We start from the raw sequence: 21,347 nt of genomic DNA, 5'->3' as shown, positions 1-21,347 counted from the left end.
CAGGGTGATTTTACAATTAGCTTTGTGGGAAAATATGGTACAAATCTAACTATTCATATTGACCAAATTGAATTGACAATTGAATTTGTGATGCTGAGATCTTCTTAAAATCTCGTTCTCGGTTTTGAGACACCATATGTTGTTTTTAATATCTCGCGATACTCGTTCGACCAATCGCTGTTTAAAGGGAGTTTTCCGCACCCAGACAAACACACCTGTGACTGTTCTGGTGAGAAGTCGCTGTTGGAGGAGTTTCTCCTCGGTTTTTACACTACAAAGAGGACAACGGGGTACGTTTACATTTGATATCTCTTTATTTCAATACGAGAGCGGATGAAGTCAAGGCACAAGAGTAGAAATTATGGGCAATGTTTGCTAACCGCTAACGTTCTAAAACGTACCACTGACGTTGGCTTTTTTATTCGTATTTGCTAAATGAACGGAAATTTAACTCGAGATGTTAAAAGTTGACTTAATTTAAGGGAATATGTATAACATTTTGTTAAAACTACTGTTTTAGTTGAGAGATATGTCTAAAATATTCCCAGCATAGTGATAATGTGAGTAAATGAAAAGTTTTACCGTTTTTAATACATGTATTCCTGTGGTCGTCTTCCAGACTTTTCCTTACCCACTGACGTAGTGGCAGTTACAAGACAAAACCACGCCAATAAGAGGGTAAGTTCATGTAAATGTTAATTATTAGCTTCTAATCCTGTTATTTTGACTGTTAATTAACTATTTCCAGCTTTTAATTTGAAAGTTAATGTATGTGTAGTTGAACAATTATTCATATAGTTGAATATTTATTTTGTTTTCCTATGTCAGTTTTGTATTTATCATTTTGTGAAATTTCATTTTTTTTTTTTAATCAGCGGTTGTCAAGTTGTGCAGTCTCAGGACCCACCCCCACCTCACTGGCAATGAATCATGACCCAAATTACAGAATATTTTTGACCACTCAGATAATTAAATGAAAATGTATACGTGGACATTAGATGGAACAAAACATATTATTGAATTTTTAAAATTTCTTTTATTTAAATGTATATAACCAGGAAAACCTCACTCAGATCAAGAATCTCATTTACAAGATTGTCCTTGCCAAGACGGGCAGCAGCACAGAGCAATGGATGTTAAACATAAAACAACTACAAATACAGATCAACCAAATCCCTTATCACAGCGTAGAAAGCCCTACATAAAAATGTCTATAACCTGGTGCATCTTTCTCCAAGATCTTTAATCTACTTTAAAACAATTTAGCCTACATAGACTAGTTCCCAGGGACGTCATTAGGCCATTTTTGGGGGGCTGAAGCCACCATAAAATGTTCCTCAGCTCCCCCTAAAAATAATTGCAGTAAAAAACTGTGACAAAATTAATGACTAATATATAGAGATACTCACCCATGGCTCTCTAGCCGCCTGTGGCTGTTCAGTGCCAAGTCTAAATGAAAACTTTTATTTCCTTTTAATCCTTGTGTTATTATCGTCGGGGGCGCGCCACAGAGGAATGCGCGTAAGAGAGAGCAGAGGAAGTCTGCTGGTGGTGCGTCTCTTCAGTAAGGTAATTCATTGAGGGGTGCTCTCTTGTGTTCAAACTGAAGCTTCTAATGCCCTCATTTTAACACGTCTCTTCAGTCGCTTCCTGTCCATGCTCTTCCACACTTGTATTTTATGGTGATCGTTGCGATATTCGTCGTCAGTCATCAGTGACCCTCGCACTCACGGATCACATGTTGAGATAACGTAATATCTAGTAAAACTTGTCCAAATATGGGTGTTTTACTTGATCTTCAGCGTACTGATGATTCAGTGTACTGGTTTTGAAAAATAGAAAGCATTTCTTTATGTTAATAAAGCCACAGGACTACAGTAAATGTCCCAATGTGAGATATAAATTCCCAAATAGCCAACCATCATTCATCAGCTCTTTGAAAAGCATCTCAGAGCTCAAACTAATATTTTAAGATGCCATTAAACCAGGTGGAACCTGCATAAATAGAAAAAATATGCCCATTATCAGAAACACGTTCTTCTTTCTGACACTATAGACATGTTTATGTGGCCTATTGCATCCCATTTAACTACAGAATAATCCAACAATTTACTGTTTCATTTATTTCCACCATGGATCAGCTGATCTATGGATCTTCCTTACACCCCCGGTTTTGGAATGTGGCTCTTGCTAAGGTATTTTAAGACAATATGGCTCTTTCCATACCTTCCATTAAGAAAAGAGATACCACTTGATTGCTGTTCATCATCACACATTGCCGATAAACGGCTGCGTCATCAGAGGTGACAATAAAGCTTCAACCATCTCGTTCATACTATGGATCTCCGTGTTGATCTTCTCCATTTATTTATACAGTTAATAGCCCTGGTTTGCATACCTAAAATACATTAAACTCCCATTCCCAGTGGCTAGAGATTGAGTATATGAGAAAACACAACTGTTGTGTTTTCTGTAATCATTATGCCAAAAATAGTTTTACATTTATGTTCCTCAATTGTAATCCGCTGTGACATTTTGCAATCGAACACAGTGCATGGAGGGAAATTCATCATACCTCTTGGTTTCAAGTGTGGTTCTGGAAAATCTTCTCCTTAGCCCTAGCCCTCAATTAAAAAGAGAACTGGGATACTCCTTCACCTGACGTGAATGTGCAAAACCAAGGGGTCGAGCAAAGATTAGTGTTAAGGGGTAGAAATGGGATTCACCCTTAAGCTTCCAAAACTTTTCTCTTGAATAAAATCACACAAGTATGATGGAAATAGGTGAAGTATTGCCTTGTTAATAAGGATATGCTAATGATTTTGTCTACAAGCAGCAAATGAAGGCCATCCAACTTGATCATGCAGAATCCAAAGATGAATTAAGAGTTAAGATTTATTATAAACCTTATGTTTAACAGTATCTAAAGATTTAAGGCATTGGAAAGATGCATGCATATATGAAATATCACCATACACAATCAAAGGCATTCAAGTGGCCACAACGAGTCTTGTCTTTGCAGCAAAAGAAAAGCAAGATTTATTTCTTAAGTAAAAGTTGCTCCATTCCTCTCTGAACAGGCTGTCAAACATAAAAAGATGGTTGCTGAAGCTCCAAAGCCTCCAGCTGCTGTTCCATCACTGAAGCATGCTCCTGGCATGTACAAAGGCAAGATTATCCAGTCAAAAATCACATCCATTTGGAAGTCAAGTAGCAGTGTAGGTGAGGCAGATCCCAAACCATCAGCACCCAAAACAGAGAGCCAAAAGGCTGGAAACATGACGAAGATGGAGTCCAAGTCTGCTGCTGACACACTAAGGAATGGTGCACAGAAACCTGCACCTACAAGGTATGGAGATAAATAAATCGAGATTAAAATCAGCAAAACATTTTTTTTTTACAGAAAATACTGTATACAGAATTAGTGCACCAAAAGTTGTTGGTGAACTCATTGGCAACATTTTGATAGTCTACGTGTGCAGTTGTTTCCTCTCTTTTTTCTTTTTCTTTTTTTTTCTTATTTTTTTGTCATTAGAAACAAAAACATGACCACGGAGGACTGTAATTCTGTTGATGTGGTACGAAATGGGGCTGACCAATTTTAAAAAAGCAATTGTGATTGTTTGAATGGCATTTCAAATTTGATATGAATGGTACTCTAAGTCGGGCCGAACGATTTGCAAAAAAAAAATCTAATTGCGATTTCTTTTCCAAAATTGTGATTTAATATGCGATTATTTCTGGGTTAATCTTCTGTATTTTTTGACAAATTCAAGCAATAAATAATGCCATAGATAAGACTGTTTGTATTAAAAACAATGAAATTATTTCCAAAGCAATTAATCCATGGAAGCATGAATCTGAATATTGGGGTGCAACAAGCTTTAAGCTATGAAGGAGGTGGCTGGGGTGGGGGAGGTGAAGCTGGCTACCAGTTGATCACAGCTGGGGGGATGACGTGAAGTAACGCTAAGATTCATCAGTTTTAGATAGAATGAACTAACTATTTTTGTTCATATTGCAAATGTGATGTCATTTGCTTTGTTTAAGGGCATTGTCATTTTTATGTAACTCATTTTGATTAAGAAAAACATACACAAAACACAAAGAGGAGGATTTTTGTATACCATTATAAAAAAACTGACACTTGAATGTTTGCATAATGTGCATAAAATCTCTGCTGCTGCTGCAAAAAATGATTTATTAAACCAGTATTTTGAGACATTTTAAGTTAAAGAAAGATTGCAACTTTTGCAATTTGAAAATTGAAGCAGACCATATTGCAATTTAATATAATTTGCAATTAATTGCCCAGCCCTAATTGAAAGGAATGACCTTTTTTCATAAATGTATATAAAAAAAATGTTTTTATGTTAACTTTTCCTTAAAAGAATTGACACTTGATTTTTTTTTTTCAGAGAATAGCATCTCTGCTGCTGCAAAAACATTTATTTACCCTTTGCTTTTACAAATTTCAGGTTAAAGAAACATGCCTTGTAGTATTTAAATTTGCAGTGGCATATAATGTGATTTCACTGCATTAAAAGCCAAACTATAGTGACCAAAGAGCCAAGTTTTTTTTAAAGCTTCACTGCTTAACAATACATTAAAAAAACACATTCAGTTATTGTGAACAAACAGTTATTTTTAAATTAAAAAAAGAAACCAGAAATTAACTTGTCATTATCACTTGGCATTACATCAGGATTGGCAGATTTAAGATTTTAAAATGAGTTATTGTATTGGCAGATATGAACATTTTTGTCAGTATTTTTACAACCAGTATTTTGGATATAAAAATCATATCTCATTAATGCAGTTTTAGGCAGGACCAACAGTCTTTTTCTTTACTCCATTATCATTCCTAACATTTTTTATGTCTGTTTTAAGGACTGAAAATTGTTCATCCCCAAATTTTATTTATGGGTTTTAAGGACTGAAGTTTTAGGTCTGAACTACATTTAAGTATTGGTATCGGCTAAAGTTAATTTGTACAAGTCTGTATAATAGATATTGGCAAAAAAATCAAAATCATGCATCCCTAAAGTTGTCTTATCCCTGAAAACCAAGGGTGATTATGATGAGATAAGTAAGTCTACTTTGTAAGAAAACACCTGGTATTTACTCATTAATGCTGGACAAGAAATAAGGATGGAAATGATATTTATGAATACACCTCTTCTCGCTCCTCATGTTTGTAATAACATTAGAAATATTTAACAAAAAATGTGTTCATCTTCTCTGCAGAGCTAAACTTGCAAACTGGCTGGCTTCAAAGGGCAAGACATTCAAAAGACCTGCCATGACAACAGCAGTCCAACAAAAAACAAAATTTTCTACAAAACCTTCAAGTGGACCTAAACCTCAGACTCAGTCTCATGCTGAGACTCAGTCAGTCAAACAAAACTACCCTGAACCTGAGCATGTTCAGGAAGCAGAGAATCCAGACCCTGCTGCTGCTCACTGTGCAGATACTCAGAGAGCAGAGGTGACAACACACTGTCAAACACCTGCCGTCGTGAACACGACTCTGAACCTGCTGGAGGACTCTGACGATCTGTGTGAAGGCCAGCAGGACAGAGTGGATGATGTAAGAAAATGGGCTGCATTTGCTTTCATGGTGTTTGAAATGTTACTGTCTGCAGTAATAAAATTGTTTTTGTCTTTGTTTTCTTTGTAAAAGATTGTTGTGGACCTCTGTGATGCTTTGGAGGCCATGGAGATGCCCTCCAGATGCAATGATGGTAAGTTTTTCCGTGTGTGCTCGAAGTTGTATTAAGCCAGTTTCTAACATTAAGAACTGTGTAGGTGTTTATACTGTATCATAGTCTTTTTATATTTTGAAATAAACACTCAGAAAAATGATATTTCAATATGCAAAGGTTTAATGTGATCTTTGCAGCTGAGCAGCAGGAAAAAAACAGTCCCAGACAAAAAATGTTTTTTTGTTTGTTTGTTTTTTTTTTAATACAAGTACCCGCCTTAGTCCACTCCTGATCCACTCCTGAACTTCCTCATGATCACCCATCATGAGGAATTTTACCCAACAGACATTAGTGGCAAAGATAAAACATCAGTTACAAACATCAATATACATTATATATTATGTACAGTATTATATGTTGCTGAATATACCATTTCCTATATGATTCTGTAAATGTATACCTAAAATCTACAAGAGCTGATCCACACAAATCCACTACATGTCCAATCCAACCATGTAGAGCTGGCTGACTGAGAAAATGAACTCTAACTTGTCTGCACTCCTTTCTAGAGGTTTTGTATGTTGTTGGAAGCAGAGTTTAGGTAGATGGATAATTTATTAATCCACAGGGAAATTCAAGGACTGGAGCAGTATTCAATTTTGGATAGCTTTATCTCGTATTAACACTTTACTTTGAGTGCACTATCAAAAAATCCAGGTCACAGTGTTCTTCACAGTGGATGCAAATTAAAGTTCAATTTACCATAACAATAGGTGTGAAAGAAAATAGATGTCTGTAGAGTGTAGGCCCAAACAGGGAAAGATTTTTTTCTATTAGAAATAAAATGCAATGTAAAGTTTTCAAACTGAAATAGAATAATAATCAGAACTTGACCAATTTTACAGTGTGGCTTTGACTGGTTGAGTCTAAATTGTGCATTAATGTGTGGAGCTGAGGACTGATGAGATTTCTCCCCAGATATGAGTTTATGAATCGTAAATACTACAGAATATGATAGGGCGTAAACATGTATTAATACCATCACCAATAAAACTTTTGCCATGGAATTAGGGCTGGGCAATTAATTGAAAATTATATTAAATTGCAATATCGCCTGCTGCAATTTTCAAATCGCTGAAGTTGCAATATTTCTTTAACCTGAAATCTGAGTCAAAATACCAGTTTAAAACTTATTTTTTTGCAGCAGAGATTTTATGCATAACATCACGCAAACATTCAACACCCATTTTTGATAGACTACAAAAAATCCTACTTTCTTAATTTTGAACATTTTTCTGATTAAATTTGAGGATGACATAAAAATTATCGCTCCCTTCAATACAATAATTCCTATTCGGAAGCTGAAAAGAAGACGCCTTGCCAATTTGGAAAGTGGAATATAACTAACATACATATTCAATAATTTTAATATTTTCTGGTATATCTAAGTTACCCAGGAACTTTGTTGATATAGGCTTAATGTTAGCTAATATAGGTATACAGGTAATATATCACTAGAAGAATTAAAGCTTGCTGAAAGAGGCATCGTGTCATTGATGCATAATGTTAGCTAACACAGCAGGAGAGATAACCAGGGCTTGACATTAACACCCGCCAACTAGCCAAATGCGGGTGGATTTTGGCCATGGGGGGTAGCAGCGTGACTCTAACTAGCCACGATGGCGAGTGGAATTTATCAGTGTCACGACTAATGTTTCACTCTGACCGTGCTTGTCTGTTAGCCATTATGATTTAGGCTTGTTACAGAGAGGCCTTCGGCACATAAAGGCTCAAATTTCCCTCCAAAATAACTGGAAAGTGGCTGGTCTCTTCATCTATTCGTGCGTTTTTACGCAGCACCAAGGGCTTTGATGCTGTATGACACACATAAACGTGACACTCACACACATTTACTGACACACACGCACACGCTAACGTGCTGGTAATGTACACTGAAGGTTTCTTTCTGTTTAGGGAAAATTTTTAAGAATGTTGAGGATAAACTCAGACCTGAACTTTCTCCTTCTGTTTTAAAGTGCCTCTCTGTCCTTGGGGAATCAGCACGTCCGTGCCGTTTGTGTGTGTTCTTCCAGCTGTGTGTCTCTGTCGCTTGTGCAAGCCAGGCCGAGCAATGTGTCTGAATATTGTTCAATTAATACTCCATATATATTCTTTCTTTGTTGAGGGCGATGTAAACGATATGTGCACATATAATCAAAACGTTATTAAAACGTTTACATAAGACATAAGATGATACATAAGATGAACTTAAGTAAAAATCGCATATCAAATCTCAGTCACAATATTGGGGTAAAAAAAATCGCAGTTATATTATTTTTCAATTCGTTCAGCTCTACACAGAATGGTAAATTTTAATCCATTCCAGCTGTAGCCCAGCAGAGTCTACTCATCAGCATGTTTCGCTTTGATACTAAAGGGCAGCCAGGTAACGAGCCAAATGTCATTTGTTTGTGTTCATCAGATTAATGTGAAGCACAGTAAGAGGTAAAAGGTTCGATCTATCCTCTCCAAGTAAAATTAACAGCAGTATGAAGTGAGTGTACACTTTGCAAAGCGTCTGTCAGCCTCTCTGGGGCTTTAACACAAGTGCTGCAGTGACTCGTATTACAATGTCCTGTTTGAAGATGTGTTTTTACTCTTAACTCGCTTGCTTTTAAGCTCATGATTCAAAGAAGCTGGTTGTAAGTGAACTTGGCACTTTTCTAATGGTCTGACTATTCAAAGCTCTTTTACACTGGGGTCAAGTATTTTGCCCAAGGACACATCGACATTTGACAGCAGGAGCTGGGGATTGAACTTGCAACCTTCTGATTGTCAGACAACCAGACTACAAACTGAGCCACAGTTGCCCCGTTGTGGCGTTGGAGAGGTCAGAGAAGCCGCTCTAAACATGGTAGCACTGCTAAAGCTAAGTTAAATCCATAATAAACGTGGTATCTCTGACAAGCCCTTCACAAGAAAAGTCCATAGTTGTTGCGAGTGCTTTTATAGTCAACGCTCAGACTGGGCTTTTTCTATAACAGCTTGTCAACTCAGCAGGGTAGAGACGAAACCGACAAGCACGGGTGCAGCTACAAAGAAGTAAAAACAGAGAGACTCATAAAATAATTTTCTGTGATCTCATTCTCACACATGACTTTAGTATGCCATCACAGGTTTGCCTTTTGGGGGAGAAGGGGGTTGTAGCACCTGAATACCCATTTAAATGCATCTCTTCTAATTTTGTAATACTGATATAACACTGTTACCACAAAAGGCAAAAAACAAAGTGTGATATTTAGGCCATGTCAGCAGGCCAAACTATGATTAAATACTGTTTATGTATTTTTTTTGTTATTTCAGAAGTCTTACAGGGGACAGACCTTTGTGCTGAGGTTGAGAAGGCAGACAGTGCTAAAGGCGGGATGGAGACCACACCACCAAGGGAAGGAGCTTCTGTGGTGAAGTACAGTGTGAAGACCACGCCGTACCTGCAGAGGTGAGCCCATTAGCTGATCTCTTAATTGACTGTGTAAGAGTTAAGAAACAGTGGGTTTAACATCCACAGAGTCATTCAGTGTAAACTAGGGCTGGATGATATAGACCAAAAACATATCTTGATGCTTCTCATGTCAGTCGTGATACATGATCATTTTTTTCCATGAATTTTTAATAGTTGTTAACATACAAATACAATAGAAGACGACAACAAAAGGATAAAACCACTGTTTACAAATTTTTCAAACATGCAGGCTAATGTACCGGTGTTTCAAGTAGTGAGAGGAAAACTCGTAGCAAGAGAGGGCAGTTTCAGATATAAATTTGCAACCTGACATACTAGGGGTGAAACAGTTTTTGTATTTTTTCCCAAACGGTTACGATTCGGGGGTCACAGTTCAGTGCACGTAGTCCCACGCACAAACTTCTGCTACTCTTAAAAACCGTGTTTTTAAAAATTATAAAATCTTTGAAGGCCCAGTGATATCATAAACTACAGCAACTAAATGATCTTCAGTCCTAATTTCAACCTGTAGAAAGAGCACTGTCTAAATTACAAAATGCGTTGACATTTGGAAAAGTGGGAGGAGCTAGTTTGGAGCAAGGACTCCTAACCAGTTCTGCCCACTGTCTAATTGCTGACAACTTAGTTGTCCAAATTAGACTGCAGGAGATTGCCTGCTGTCCTTGATCATTAAAAATAATACATCATCTAATATTTTGTGTTTTGGACTTCAATTTTTATTGTGGTATCAATCAGGCATTGATATAATTTGATTTTTCAACTTCTTTTCCTTTTTTTTTCTTTTTTTTAAATCAACATGAACATAAACTTTATTGTTATAAATGATATTGCCCTACTATAAACATTGAAATGTGTTATTTAATGCAATGCATGTAATTCCAGTCTTTAAAGACATTAAAAAAAAGATGACAGATAGAGACCAGTGCTGTTGAGCTCCCCCTATCTCCAACATGAATATGAACATCTTGTTTTGAATCCTTTTCTTTAAGTGTGAAGAAGATAATTGAAGGTGCGGCCGGGTCAAGTTCCTCCAGGAAAAAGAATAACATACATGACTTGAAGTTTGTAACCCCGGTGCGTCGCTCTCTTCGTATCCAGCGTAAATTGTCCCGCATGCCAACAATAATAAGAGGTCACGATCCCTGTATGTCGTCACTGGCTGAGCTGGAGAAGCTGGGAGATGATCCTACCGCCTACATTTACAGAAAAAACCTCGCAATGTTAGCAGGCCTACCAGCCTCAAGCCTGAGGAGCTGGGACACTATATCTTTCTAAGGTGGTTTTTACTGATCTGTTTAAGTTATGATGTATAAATTAATAATTTTAATTGTCATTAAAAGAATTTTAACAGACTTTCTTTTATGTGTTCTTATCTATTCTGAATGTATCGTAAAGATCTCCTAATAACACTGTTGTTCAATCTAATCTAAGGTTGACGTGTGTTGCCTTAACGCTAAATTAAAAAAGATATTGCCTTATCTTAATGTCTTACACATGTATGTTGTAGAAAGAAATAGTTTTTCTTCATGCCTGATGCTGCAACTTGCGTGCAAGGAGTAGAGAAAAAATGGGCAGTTAGATTCAGATTCAAATTCTCTTTATTGTCCCACAAAGGGAAATTTGTTTTGCAACAAGAGTAGACAAAAAGACATGGTACACAAAGACAACATCAGCAGTGAGATGAGATAAGACCCAACGAAAAAGCCTAAATGTCAGACATAATAGAAATAACATATACAAAGTCAGTAATAAAAAAATCAGTCCAGAGCTCATACCGAAATGCAAATGCAATGTCAAGATGTGCAAATGAACAATGATAGTACAAGAAGAACAAGAGCAAGCTAAGGGTTAATTTCCATTTAGTAAATGAATTGCACTGAGGATAAAAGAGTATTTTGTCTTCCTCACAGGAGCCCTGAAACGCTATCCCAAGGGCATAACCTCAAACTCGCTCTTGAGTGGATGATTTAGACTATCCAGAATCGCATTAGCCCTCCTCCAGAACTGCCTGTTATAAACGGCCATTAACCTGCCTTGTTGACTTCCTGAGATTTTTCCTGCAGTTTTTACATCACTACCAAAATGATTCTTATTGGCCAAGTTTAGATTTCCAAACCATGCAATGAAAAACAAGGTTAAAACAGATTGAAAAAAAACCTCTGTAAAAGACTCATCCCAGAAGAGACATGGGAAGTTCCTATTTTCTTCAAAAAGAAACAGCTTTATATAAAAAGGCCTACTGTGCATGTAATTAGATTTTTGCAGATTTTTCATATATTCATGTGTACATGTTTGTGCCTACATTCTGTGTAGGAGCAACCAAACCTACTAGGGACAGGTAAAGTTTTTCTGATTCTGAAATAAAAATGTAAAAAAATGAAGAAAATACTCAGTAGAAACACCAGATTTGATTTTGATTAACATAGACTGAATCCATTCATGCACTATCATCTTCTGAGGCTGAAGACTTGTGAAACAGGTGATCATACAGGGGAGGGTGCCACTGTCATTGTATAACAAAAAGGTTTATTAGAAAGGTGAACTCAGCATTTGCCTGCACTCCGCTTGATATGAATTATAGGTAAACATCATAATGAAATAACTTCTTTAAAATTGAGATTTTTTTTAACCATAACAGAATGATACAATAACAGATCATACATGGGACTCCCTTTAAGAACTAACTCATCAGACGTGTAATACAAGTATTTAGACACAGAGGGGCAGTGTTGTCAAAGCAGTGAAGCTCTTCTATACTCATGCTGCACATTCAGAGCCTGTCATCTTCTGTAAATAGCACAATGACATGAACTGAGGGAATGCAGTTGACTTTCTCATATGAGAGATGTTCTTTTTTGAACCAACTGTTTTAGTCGTTCAGTTTCTTCAAATCATACAGTTGACCCTAAATGCAACACTACTTTTGTCTTGATAAATGAAACCCTAAGCACATGCGCATAAACTGATGTGCAAAGAGGAAAAACTGCATTCAGTTAGAAACAATATGATGGGTTAACATGCCATTCTTTGTTTGAATTTGTTGATTAAGTTAAATGAAACTTAACTGTTAACTAAAAGGGATGCAGGTCTGCAAACAAATGTGATTCGTGTTAGTGTGATTTCTCCTCTCAGATATGTTGAAACTGATACTGTGATTGCCACTGTGGCTTATTTACATTCATGTGAGACACTAGAGCAGGGGTCAGAGACAAATTACATCATTAACTACAGTGCAGAGATAAGTGCTCAGTCTAATAGACATTAGGAAAACATCAGCTAATCAACTTAAGAGACCAGAGTTGCCTTTTTATTCTTTCATTGTGGGGCTTTTTGTTATTGAATCATGCAGGGATTAAAAAATACATACCACTGTAAGGCATCACTTCATTTTACCACATTAAGTTAATGTATAAGTTGAGAAAAATGACTATGTTTAAATAATATGACACAAAGCTTGTGCCATGCAGGGAAAAAAAGTTACCAGATCATTATTTTTAAATTATGATTTTTATATCAATTAAAACATTACTACTTTTATGTTATATATATATATCAGTCTTACATTACTTCAGATGGTTCCAACAGATTTCAAAACCACTGAGATTGATTACATTTAATTAATTTATTATTTCATTAAATTGTATGAGGGCGTGGCTGTCACGATGGAGCCACTATGACTGCAAGTGGAAGCTGCCGCTTTGTTACTTCTTGTCATTACTGTGTTCTTTTTGTGCTGCTTACTTGTTATGGAGTGGACCAAGATTATTTTCTGGCTTCAGCTGGGCTTTCAGTTACCCACCTTGTAACACACCACCAAAAGGTTGTTGCCCGATTAGGCTAAGAAGAGACCTGCGTCAACAAACATTTTGGTTTTATGGATAAATTTAGCTTAATGAGGAGGAAAAGCTGTTAAAAGTGCCTCCTCCTGGCAGCCAGTAGCTTTAATAAGAAGTGTCCTAGTTACAAAACAAGTAAATAGCTGAGGTGGACAGAGCTAAGCAGCGAGTCTCTACTCGTCATCTTTTGTTCTTGTTTTGATGAAGTGTCCCCATGCAGTGGGACACTAAAGCTCCTCTACACTGTCTTAAAATGCAAAAAATATGTTGGCAACATTTCTGCGTAAAGGAAGTTTGCTTGCAACTTTGAAGGATTCATTCTTCTCCTATATTCCTGTCTCATTAGATGGATTTAGCTTTGCTACTTTTTAATCCTATCGATTGTTAAGACATGTTTTGTATGTTTTTTTTTAATTTTGCAAAACTGTTATTGTTTTGAAAGCTTTGACAGACTTACCTAAAGCTTTTCTGAATCTGCGCTTAAACTGTACAAGTCATTATCCATACAAGAGCAGAAAGACAAACCACTGTTTTGAGCCTTTTATTTTTATTCCGTATAGACTTAAAAAGTTAAAAACTTTTAAAACATAAAGTACATTGTTGTTTGAGCATTGTATTCTATGTAAAAGCATAACTGCAGAAATATCTCCAGATTCTTTGACAGCAGTGTAGTTCTGACTTCCCTCTGTGGTGAATAAGTGAAGACATGTTTGAATTGTTCCCACTAGAGGGGGAGATAAGCCTCTTTATTTGAGTGCTGGCTATCAAACAATGACAGCAATAGGACATTAGTACTTATAGTCAACACCAGACACCTTGAAGCATCTAAAACAGTATAAATACATCTTGTTTATGTTGGGTGAACAGAGGCATTGTACATAAGGTGTTAGTCATCCTCACACAGAGCTAAATCTGCTGCTCTTCTAAATAAAACCTCTTTGTGCTTGATCCTTTTGATGGATAGTTTACAACTTGATGCTCTCTCTGTTCACAGGTGATGCTCCTGATCACTCACAGAGTCTGCACAGCAGAGGGAGGGCACTCTTTTCCACCAGGATGGGGGCTGACATGCCTCCAGCTGGGCTGCTGAGGTGTGGAGCTCGCCTCGGGGGGCGAGCCTCTTGGTGAGTAAACACCATAACAGTCCAGAAGGGAGACACGCTCCCCATGGTCGGGGAATTTTCTGGTACGCCAGAACAATGTGTGACACTGTAGTGATGATTGAATTTTATGGGCCTGCCTGACTCCAGTCCACTGTCTGCGAGGAGAAGTGTTTTATGATGTCACATGGCGGGATGATTAATGCGCTCTGAAATGTGTGGGTCCTCTTTGTGTGTGTGATGAGGCAATATTCTGTTTTTATCACACATTACGGGGAACTTTACAAGTCTGTTATCCTTCAGTGCAGTGTCTTTCAGAGCACTTGTTAGGATTTCAATGACCCACAGTCTTGTTTCTCGCCACTACTCTTTATTACTTAGCAAACATGCCCTTAAAATTTCAAATCAGAGCTGAAGCGTGCTTGTCAGGCTTCTCCGCTCCCCCGGACAATGAGATGTCATGTAAGTCCGCTCCTCTCAACTCTTGAATTTGACTTTGGCAGCAGTCCTTCTCTTTGACTGACAGATGAGTGAGCGATACGACTCCATCAAAAAGTGCAGCCTGACAGTTTGATTTGACAGCCCTCTTCAAACCAAATACACCCCCTTGTTCCTGGCACTACATCAACTTGACAAGGGGGAAAGAAAAAAAGAAAAGATGTTGCAGATATCTATACTCTGATATAGATTTCACTATGAATCCATAATAGAAACAAATGTCCATTCAAAAATGTGAGGTCTTCAGTTTTTCAATGATACCTCTGTCATTGATGCCTTTACACCTGTAAGACACAGGATTAAAATAGTGGATCTTGTCTTTTTTTGTTGTTTAGGCTAAAACTCATCTTTTGATTATTAAGTCAAACCATAAATGTTGGTTTAAACTGATTTTTAATATCCAAAAATAGTGACAGAACTGAGAAAACTCCCATTTAAAACATTTAATCCATTCTGCCTGACATTACTTTCAGTTTCTGCACAACAAATAGCCCACTGTTTTTGTTTACGGATGCATGATAATATTGGCATGATTTTCATATCAACAGATAATCACTTTCAAAGTTAAGTATCCAGTCAGCTGTTATGAAATTCCTGCCAATTTTCAGATGTAACTCTGCTAAATTTTCTGGGTTTTTTTACCCTTATTGCTTACACATTGAAGTTTAATCCAAGGACGGAAGTCTTAGGTCTAAACTACAGCTACTCCAGTATTTACTCTTGAGAAGAACGTGGGTTTTTTGGTCCAGGTTGTCTTGTGAAATCACCCTGCTGCTTAGCTTGTAATTATCATAGTAAATAAAAGAATTGAGGGTGCCGATTTAGCTTGGTTGGTGGAAAAGGCGCATGTATACAGAGGCTACAATCCTCAGCACAGTGGTCATGGTCTGTTCCTGATCCTGGTGCATGTTTAGTGAATGTCTGCCCCAACTCTCTCCCTGTATTTCCTGTTCAGCTGCCCTGTCCAATGAGAATTTAGTTTATTTTGAGAAGTATTTGAAGGTAAAAGCTCCATAAAAAGTATCACATCCAGTATCATGCATTCATTCATGTTTGTTACAAGACCTGCATGATATTAGCAATTGCTATGTGTGATAACATTGTTTTTATAAGTTTTAACTGCTGGTCTGTTAGTTTAGCTTTAATTTTGCAAAAATGCTTTGCTTTAGTTGAGTTTTTAATAGTTTTAGTGTTAGCTTTCATTTTTTCGTCAATAAAGGACCCCTCTCAGGGGCGAGACACAAAAGAGCTCTTCACTTTTTGTTTGATTTATTCAACTTTGATGTTTGTGTGCAACTTAAGACCACAAAATTAAGTTATAGTTAGTTTTTTGTAAAGCTTAGATTTTGTTTATTTAGATTTAGTTTAACTAAAATGATTTTACATTTCAGTTGTAGTTTTTCAGTTTGTTTTAGTTAACTATGAAAACTTTGGTGACTATGGTTGCACGATATTGTTGGCATGTTTTTTTTTATTGACAGATATTAGCTTAAAAATGGAATTATCAGTACCGGCAGGTAAGGAAATTTCTGCTGATATATACAACTGACATTTTTGTTATACAAGTCTGCCTATATTAACTGTAAATATTGGCCTTATGAACAAATAAGTTAATGGAGTTTTAGTCAGATCCACAGACCTACATCAGCTAAAGACTTTTTCTTTTAATTTGAAAATTTCTTCAAAATGTGTTAATTTATTCACCCTCAAACTGATTATTGTGGGATTTATGTGCTGAAGTTTTTGGTCCGAGCTACATTTAAATATTAGCATATCGACCCAAAATAAATATTGTGCATTACTAGTATCAGCAGACTTTAGCTCAAAAGGTTAAATATCAATATGGGCAGATACAAAAGTTTCTGCTGATACTTTTGGCTGTACTTATCGGAAGTATGAATCATATAGCCTATAGACCTAAGATATTGACAAAATGTACATTTGTAACATTAAAGCACACAAGGAGGCCCACTGTCAGCCCTGAACATTTTGATAAAAGCACCAAACATAAAACAACTACCAGACTTCCTGCTGCTCTCTCAGCTCTTTTGGTATTTGTATCAACTCAAATGAGTTTTGAAATATTGGCATATCCTGAAAAAGTCTAACATCGTGTATCCCTAATTTTGGTAACAGCATGAAGTGTGATAAACAAAATTAAAGAAAGCTTATTAGTGTTAAGTTTCATGCTTGTCTGCTGTTATTTATGTTAAAAAATGCCTGTTTACAGCATTCTCAGCTTCTCCTGAATCCAAAATAAACCCAAAAGGCATTATTCCACTTTTAATTGGCTCTAATTAACTAGAATATAGATCCGTAAAAAAACTGAGGGGAGAGAAAGAGTGAGGAATGACATGTGGGAAAGAAGCCGCAGTCTGGATTTGAACCCAGGCTGCCTGCTTCAAGGACAGCAGCGTTGAAATATGGGGCGTACAAATGAAAACACTGGGCTGTAGCACCTCAACATCCTCATCTATGATCGTAACTGCAAATTCTAATTGGTCAATTTTGACTCATATGAAGTAGTATACACTTAACTTTTTGACTTGTTGAACAAATTGGAGATCCAGGCTGCAGTCATAAAAAGCAATAACATTTTCCCAATGAAACACTGGCAAATTGACTTGAAGTACATCAACAAGTTTTTGGATAATAACTTTTTCTTTTTCAGAAACAGGTCAAAATTTTTCAAGTCGTGCATCTCAAATGAGAATATCTGTTTATTTTCAGTTTGCTATGATAGCATTCTGAATTTTCATGGGCTGCATGAGGGGAGTGGAAAAGATTGATTAAGATACAAATTTTGGGTATCAGGACCTTTGTCTTCAACTTTTATTGACTTTTTGGACAGACATGATAAATGACACAATAATCCATAGATTAATAGCTAAGAAAAGCAAGTATTTATGCAGTTTCTATGCCAAAGGTTTTAACCAATCAGATGTTCCCTGATAAGAATGAGAAAACTTCTTTTTTTTTTTTTTCTTTTTTTTTTACACATTTTGTTTGAGATATTTAATCAACGATAAAGCAGAATGGAGCAGTAAATCTTTGAATTTTATGAGCTAGAATGACTTTGTTTGGATTTTTCCTTATTAAATAACTTTAATAACTTCTTGATGACTCAAATTTTGTTGAAAAATAATATTAAAACATATCTAGATAAATAGTCTAATCAAAACAGCTCCTCTTCTTACTGTTTCCATTATGTCACACTGAACTATAACTCAGTATGGACTAATAGATTTGAACTGTTTAGCTATAATAATGCATAATGCAATGCTGGAATCTTAATGCAAACACCAAAGACTCTTAAAACCTAAGACCTATGGGTAAACATGACCCTTTTAATAACCATTAAACAACATTTTTAGTCAATAATTCATCAGTGTGAAATGTTTGCTGCCATTAGTGGGGGACCTACATGAAGTTGTGATCAAGCCACTAAATATTCTTGTTCTTGCGCTGTCATCACTCGAGTGTGTAAATCCTCATCATTGTGATATGCCCACATTCTGCTCTCCCATTTAGCTAATAAAATGCATAGACCTAAATGATTCATGGCAACCATTTACATAATTCATAATTAAATCACAACCCGATGGCTTGGAATTTATTAGTAGTGAAAATGCATGTGCGGCTGTGGTGATCTACTAATTAATATCTTTAGTTTTCATTGGCACATTGCTCACTGGGCTGGGCTCTGGTTATGGGGCAGGAATAATGCAATGGAACAACAAATTATCAGTGCATTTAAGTGCGAATGTCTTGGAGTGATCGCCACAATATGCATTTGCCTTAAGAACTTAATGGGGGAATCTGTTTTATCCGAGTTGTCACATGTTCAGGCTAATCATTTTGAGCACTGTAAAGATTACAGCTAATGCATTTCCACCCTCGAGCTGCAGGCTGCAGGGTGTTTGAAAAGCGTGCTGAACACTTTTCCCACAGTCCACTAAAACATATACCACATGGTCTCTGTAGCAACTGAAAAATGGGAAACAGAACGGCTTGCTAACAAGGGACTCTCCCTGTTTTCATTCATGGATAAATTTGTTGTAATGCTCAAACATGAAGGCGAGCAAATGTGATTAAACCATTAAATTAAAGACAGTTTACTGAGTCATCTTGGAAATAAAAGGAAAAATGCTCATTCTGTTTTCTCAAACATTCCAATTTGCTACTTTTTATCATTTCAAAAGTTATAAATTTCACTGTCAGACCACTGATACACAAATTACCTTTTATATTTGTTATAAATCTGACATTTTATATACACATCTCACATTAAGGTAGTTTCCAGTTCACTCAAATTTCAAAGCTCGTTGCAAATCCTTAGTCTGATCTGGACTTAAGCTGTCCTCCAGCTGCACATCAACAAAGCAAATGGAGATAAAAAAGATGTGTTACACATTCTGATCTTCTTTACTAGACCTGAATTAAGTTTAAATTGTCTGGCTGGCTGATGTTACAGAATAGCAACTTTAGCTGAGCAATTATGAATAAATGAATTATAAATTAATATTCAATTGCAGTATGGCCTACTGTGACTTGCAAGTTGATGAAGGTGCAATATTTCTTTAACTCCTTAAAGCCTGATGACTCAAATAATAGCCAGAAAATTTCTCAGTTTTTGGAAATGTTTATTTAATCTTCTGCCGAAATCCCCAAAAAGAACAGTTGTCATCTATTATTCACAACAGCACCATTTTCCATTTCATGAAAAATACTAGCTAATTTGAATTTGATGTCAGTTATGCATCTCAAAAATGTAGGGACATGGCATTGTTTGCCTTTGTGTAGCAGCCTCACTTTTTTTAAATAACAGTCTGTAAACATCTGAGAAGTTAGGAGACCAGTTGCTGGATTTTTGGGAGAGGAATGCTGTCCCATTCTTGTCTGATATAGGATTCTAGCTGTTTAGCAGTCCTGGGTCTTCTTTGTTGGATTCATGTATATGATGTGCTGGATGGGAGCATACGTACGGTGCTTGATGTACTTTTCAGCATTGATTTTGCCTTTCCAGATGTGTAAGTGGCTCCATTTACACCAAGTCAAGTGACTGACCTGTTTCAAATGAACCTAATTAGTTGTGAAATGCTCCTCCAGCTGTTTTTAAGAAGTACCACTTACTACTGGAGCTTTTTTGTTAGCAGAATGAAAGTTTGTCTTAATGAAAGTAGCATAGCAGTGTTTTTTGTGGAGGGACTCCCTGATTGGTGGGTCAGTGGACCAGTTAGAGAGCCAACAAAGATATAATGGCTTAAAAAGAAAAGGGGACCTTGTATGCAAAAGGTTAATGCTTTAAGAGGAACAAGATTTTCACCTCTAAGGTTTTGTCTAAGTCTTGATATAATGTTGAACTGTATAGATACACTGTAGATGAAGAAAATCGTTGAAAAGCGTGGTAAATAAACCAAGACTGATCTTAATTGTCTAATTTCTTGTGATCAGAATCAGTATTATCAGTATTATCAGTAGTATCAATTATTATCAAATAACTGACAGATTCTTTAGTAAAGGGGACTCACATTGCTTGCTCTGACTGCAGATTGCATTGTTTTTTTAAAGGAGGTCTGATTTGACCCCTTAATGACATCCCTCTATTTTTAAAAGCATGCGTGTTTGGCTAATGAAGTAGTGTCACGAAGGACCTTTCCCTCTTTCTTATAATCTCCTTTATTTGACGTTTAATTCGCAACCAAACATCCACTAAGTCTCCTCCAGCGGTGGACAAACAAAGGGGTCCTCTTCAGTAATGGTCCCTGAGGCTTCACCACTATCTATTGATCTACTGTCACCCAATTTCTCTGTGACTTATGCCCTGCTTAATTCCCATTACTGTGCACACTGAAGCCTTATCAGGGGAGAACAATAGGCTCGTTGTCACTGAGGGCAGAAAATATGAGCAGGCCTGTGACAGTGTGAGCACAAACTCATGACTCCAGCTCCTCGAGCCCTCTCCATGACCTCTCCGCTCACGTAGGCCGCTTACCAAGCCTGGTGTCGGAATACCAAACTCGATCTGGACCGGCTTGCAGATGAATCAGAAAATTGGATCTCGTTTCTTGTTTCATAAAAACGACCCCTCAAAAAAAAAACAAAAAAAAAACAGAGGGCCCGGCTACTTAGCCATAAAACTGTCGCTGTGATCTGTCTCCAGCAATGATGATTCTGTGTTCCTGCGTGCCCTCTCTCTCTGCTCGCTGCTATCTCTTCCTTCAATTATATGTTTCTCTGCTCTTTTAGACAAAGAGTAATAAAGCTATAAATTGTGCATCCGGCAGAAGGTATGGACATTCTGTCTCTGAACTGCTGTTGAAGCTGCCATAAACCACCCACAAAGTCAAAGATAAGGATTTACAGTTATTTAACATCATCCCTGTCCCCTAAATCACACTGATAAGAGAATTAAGTGATGGCAATAGGTTCTTTGTCCTCTAGCTATTGATTTTTTTAAACAGAGAAAGCTAGTGCAATGTTTTTATTGAGCCTCCTATTTGCTTTAAGCTTAAGAGTGGGAATTGAGCTATTTGGATTGTTTTATTGAGCTACATTACTGTGGATTTATGCATCTGATATCAGGGCAATCTCATTACATATCCCTTCACAATGGATATGCGTTTAAATGCAGAGTTACAAAGCATTAGAGATGTTTGCCATAAGGAATCTGCAATATGGAAGA

At 36.8% G+C, this 21,347-nt stretch overlaps 1 protein-coding gene across 1 annotated transcript; it reads left to right on the top strand.

The window, feature by feature from the left end:
• The first annotated feature begins 136 nt into the window (after positions 1 to 136).
• On the top strand, positions 137 to 10,580 carry LOC121528622 (cytoskeleton-associated protein 2-like). Its single transcript, XM_041816137.1, has 7 exons — positions 137 to 290; positions 620 to 678; positions 3,081 to 3,349; positions 5,248 to 5,590; positions 5,684 to 5,744; positions 9,069 to 9,204; positions 10,218 to 10,580. The coding sequence occupies exons 1-7, from the start codon at positions 137 to 139 to the stop codon at positions 10,501 to 10,503; spliced, it is 1,308 nt and encodes a 435-aa protein (XP_041672071.1). The 3' UTR covers positions 10,504 to 10,580.
• The last annotated feature ends 10,767 nt before the right edge of the window (positions 10,581 to 21,347 follow it).

The sequence above is a fragment of the Cheilinus undulatus genome, linkage group 20 (assembly GCF_018320785.1).
Source record: "Cheilinus undulatus linkage group 20, ASM1832078v1, whole genome shotgun sequence".
Taxonomy (NCBI): domain Eukaryota; kingdom Metazoa; phylum Chordata; class Actinopteri; order Labriformes; family Labridae; genus Cheilinus; species Cheilinus undulatus.
Note: the sequence above shows the minus strand (reverse complement) of the source record. Positions and strands in the feature narration are given on the sequence as shown.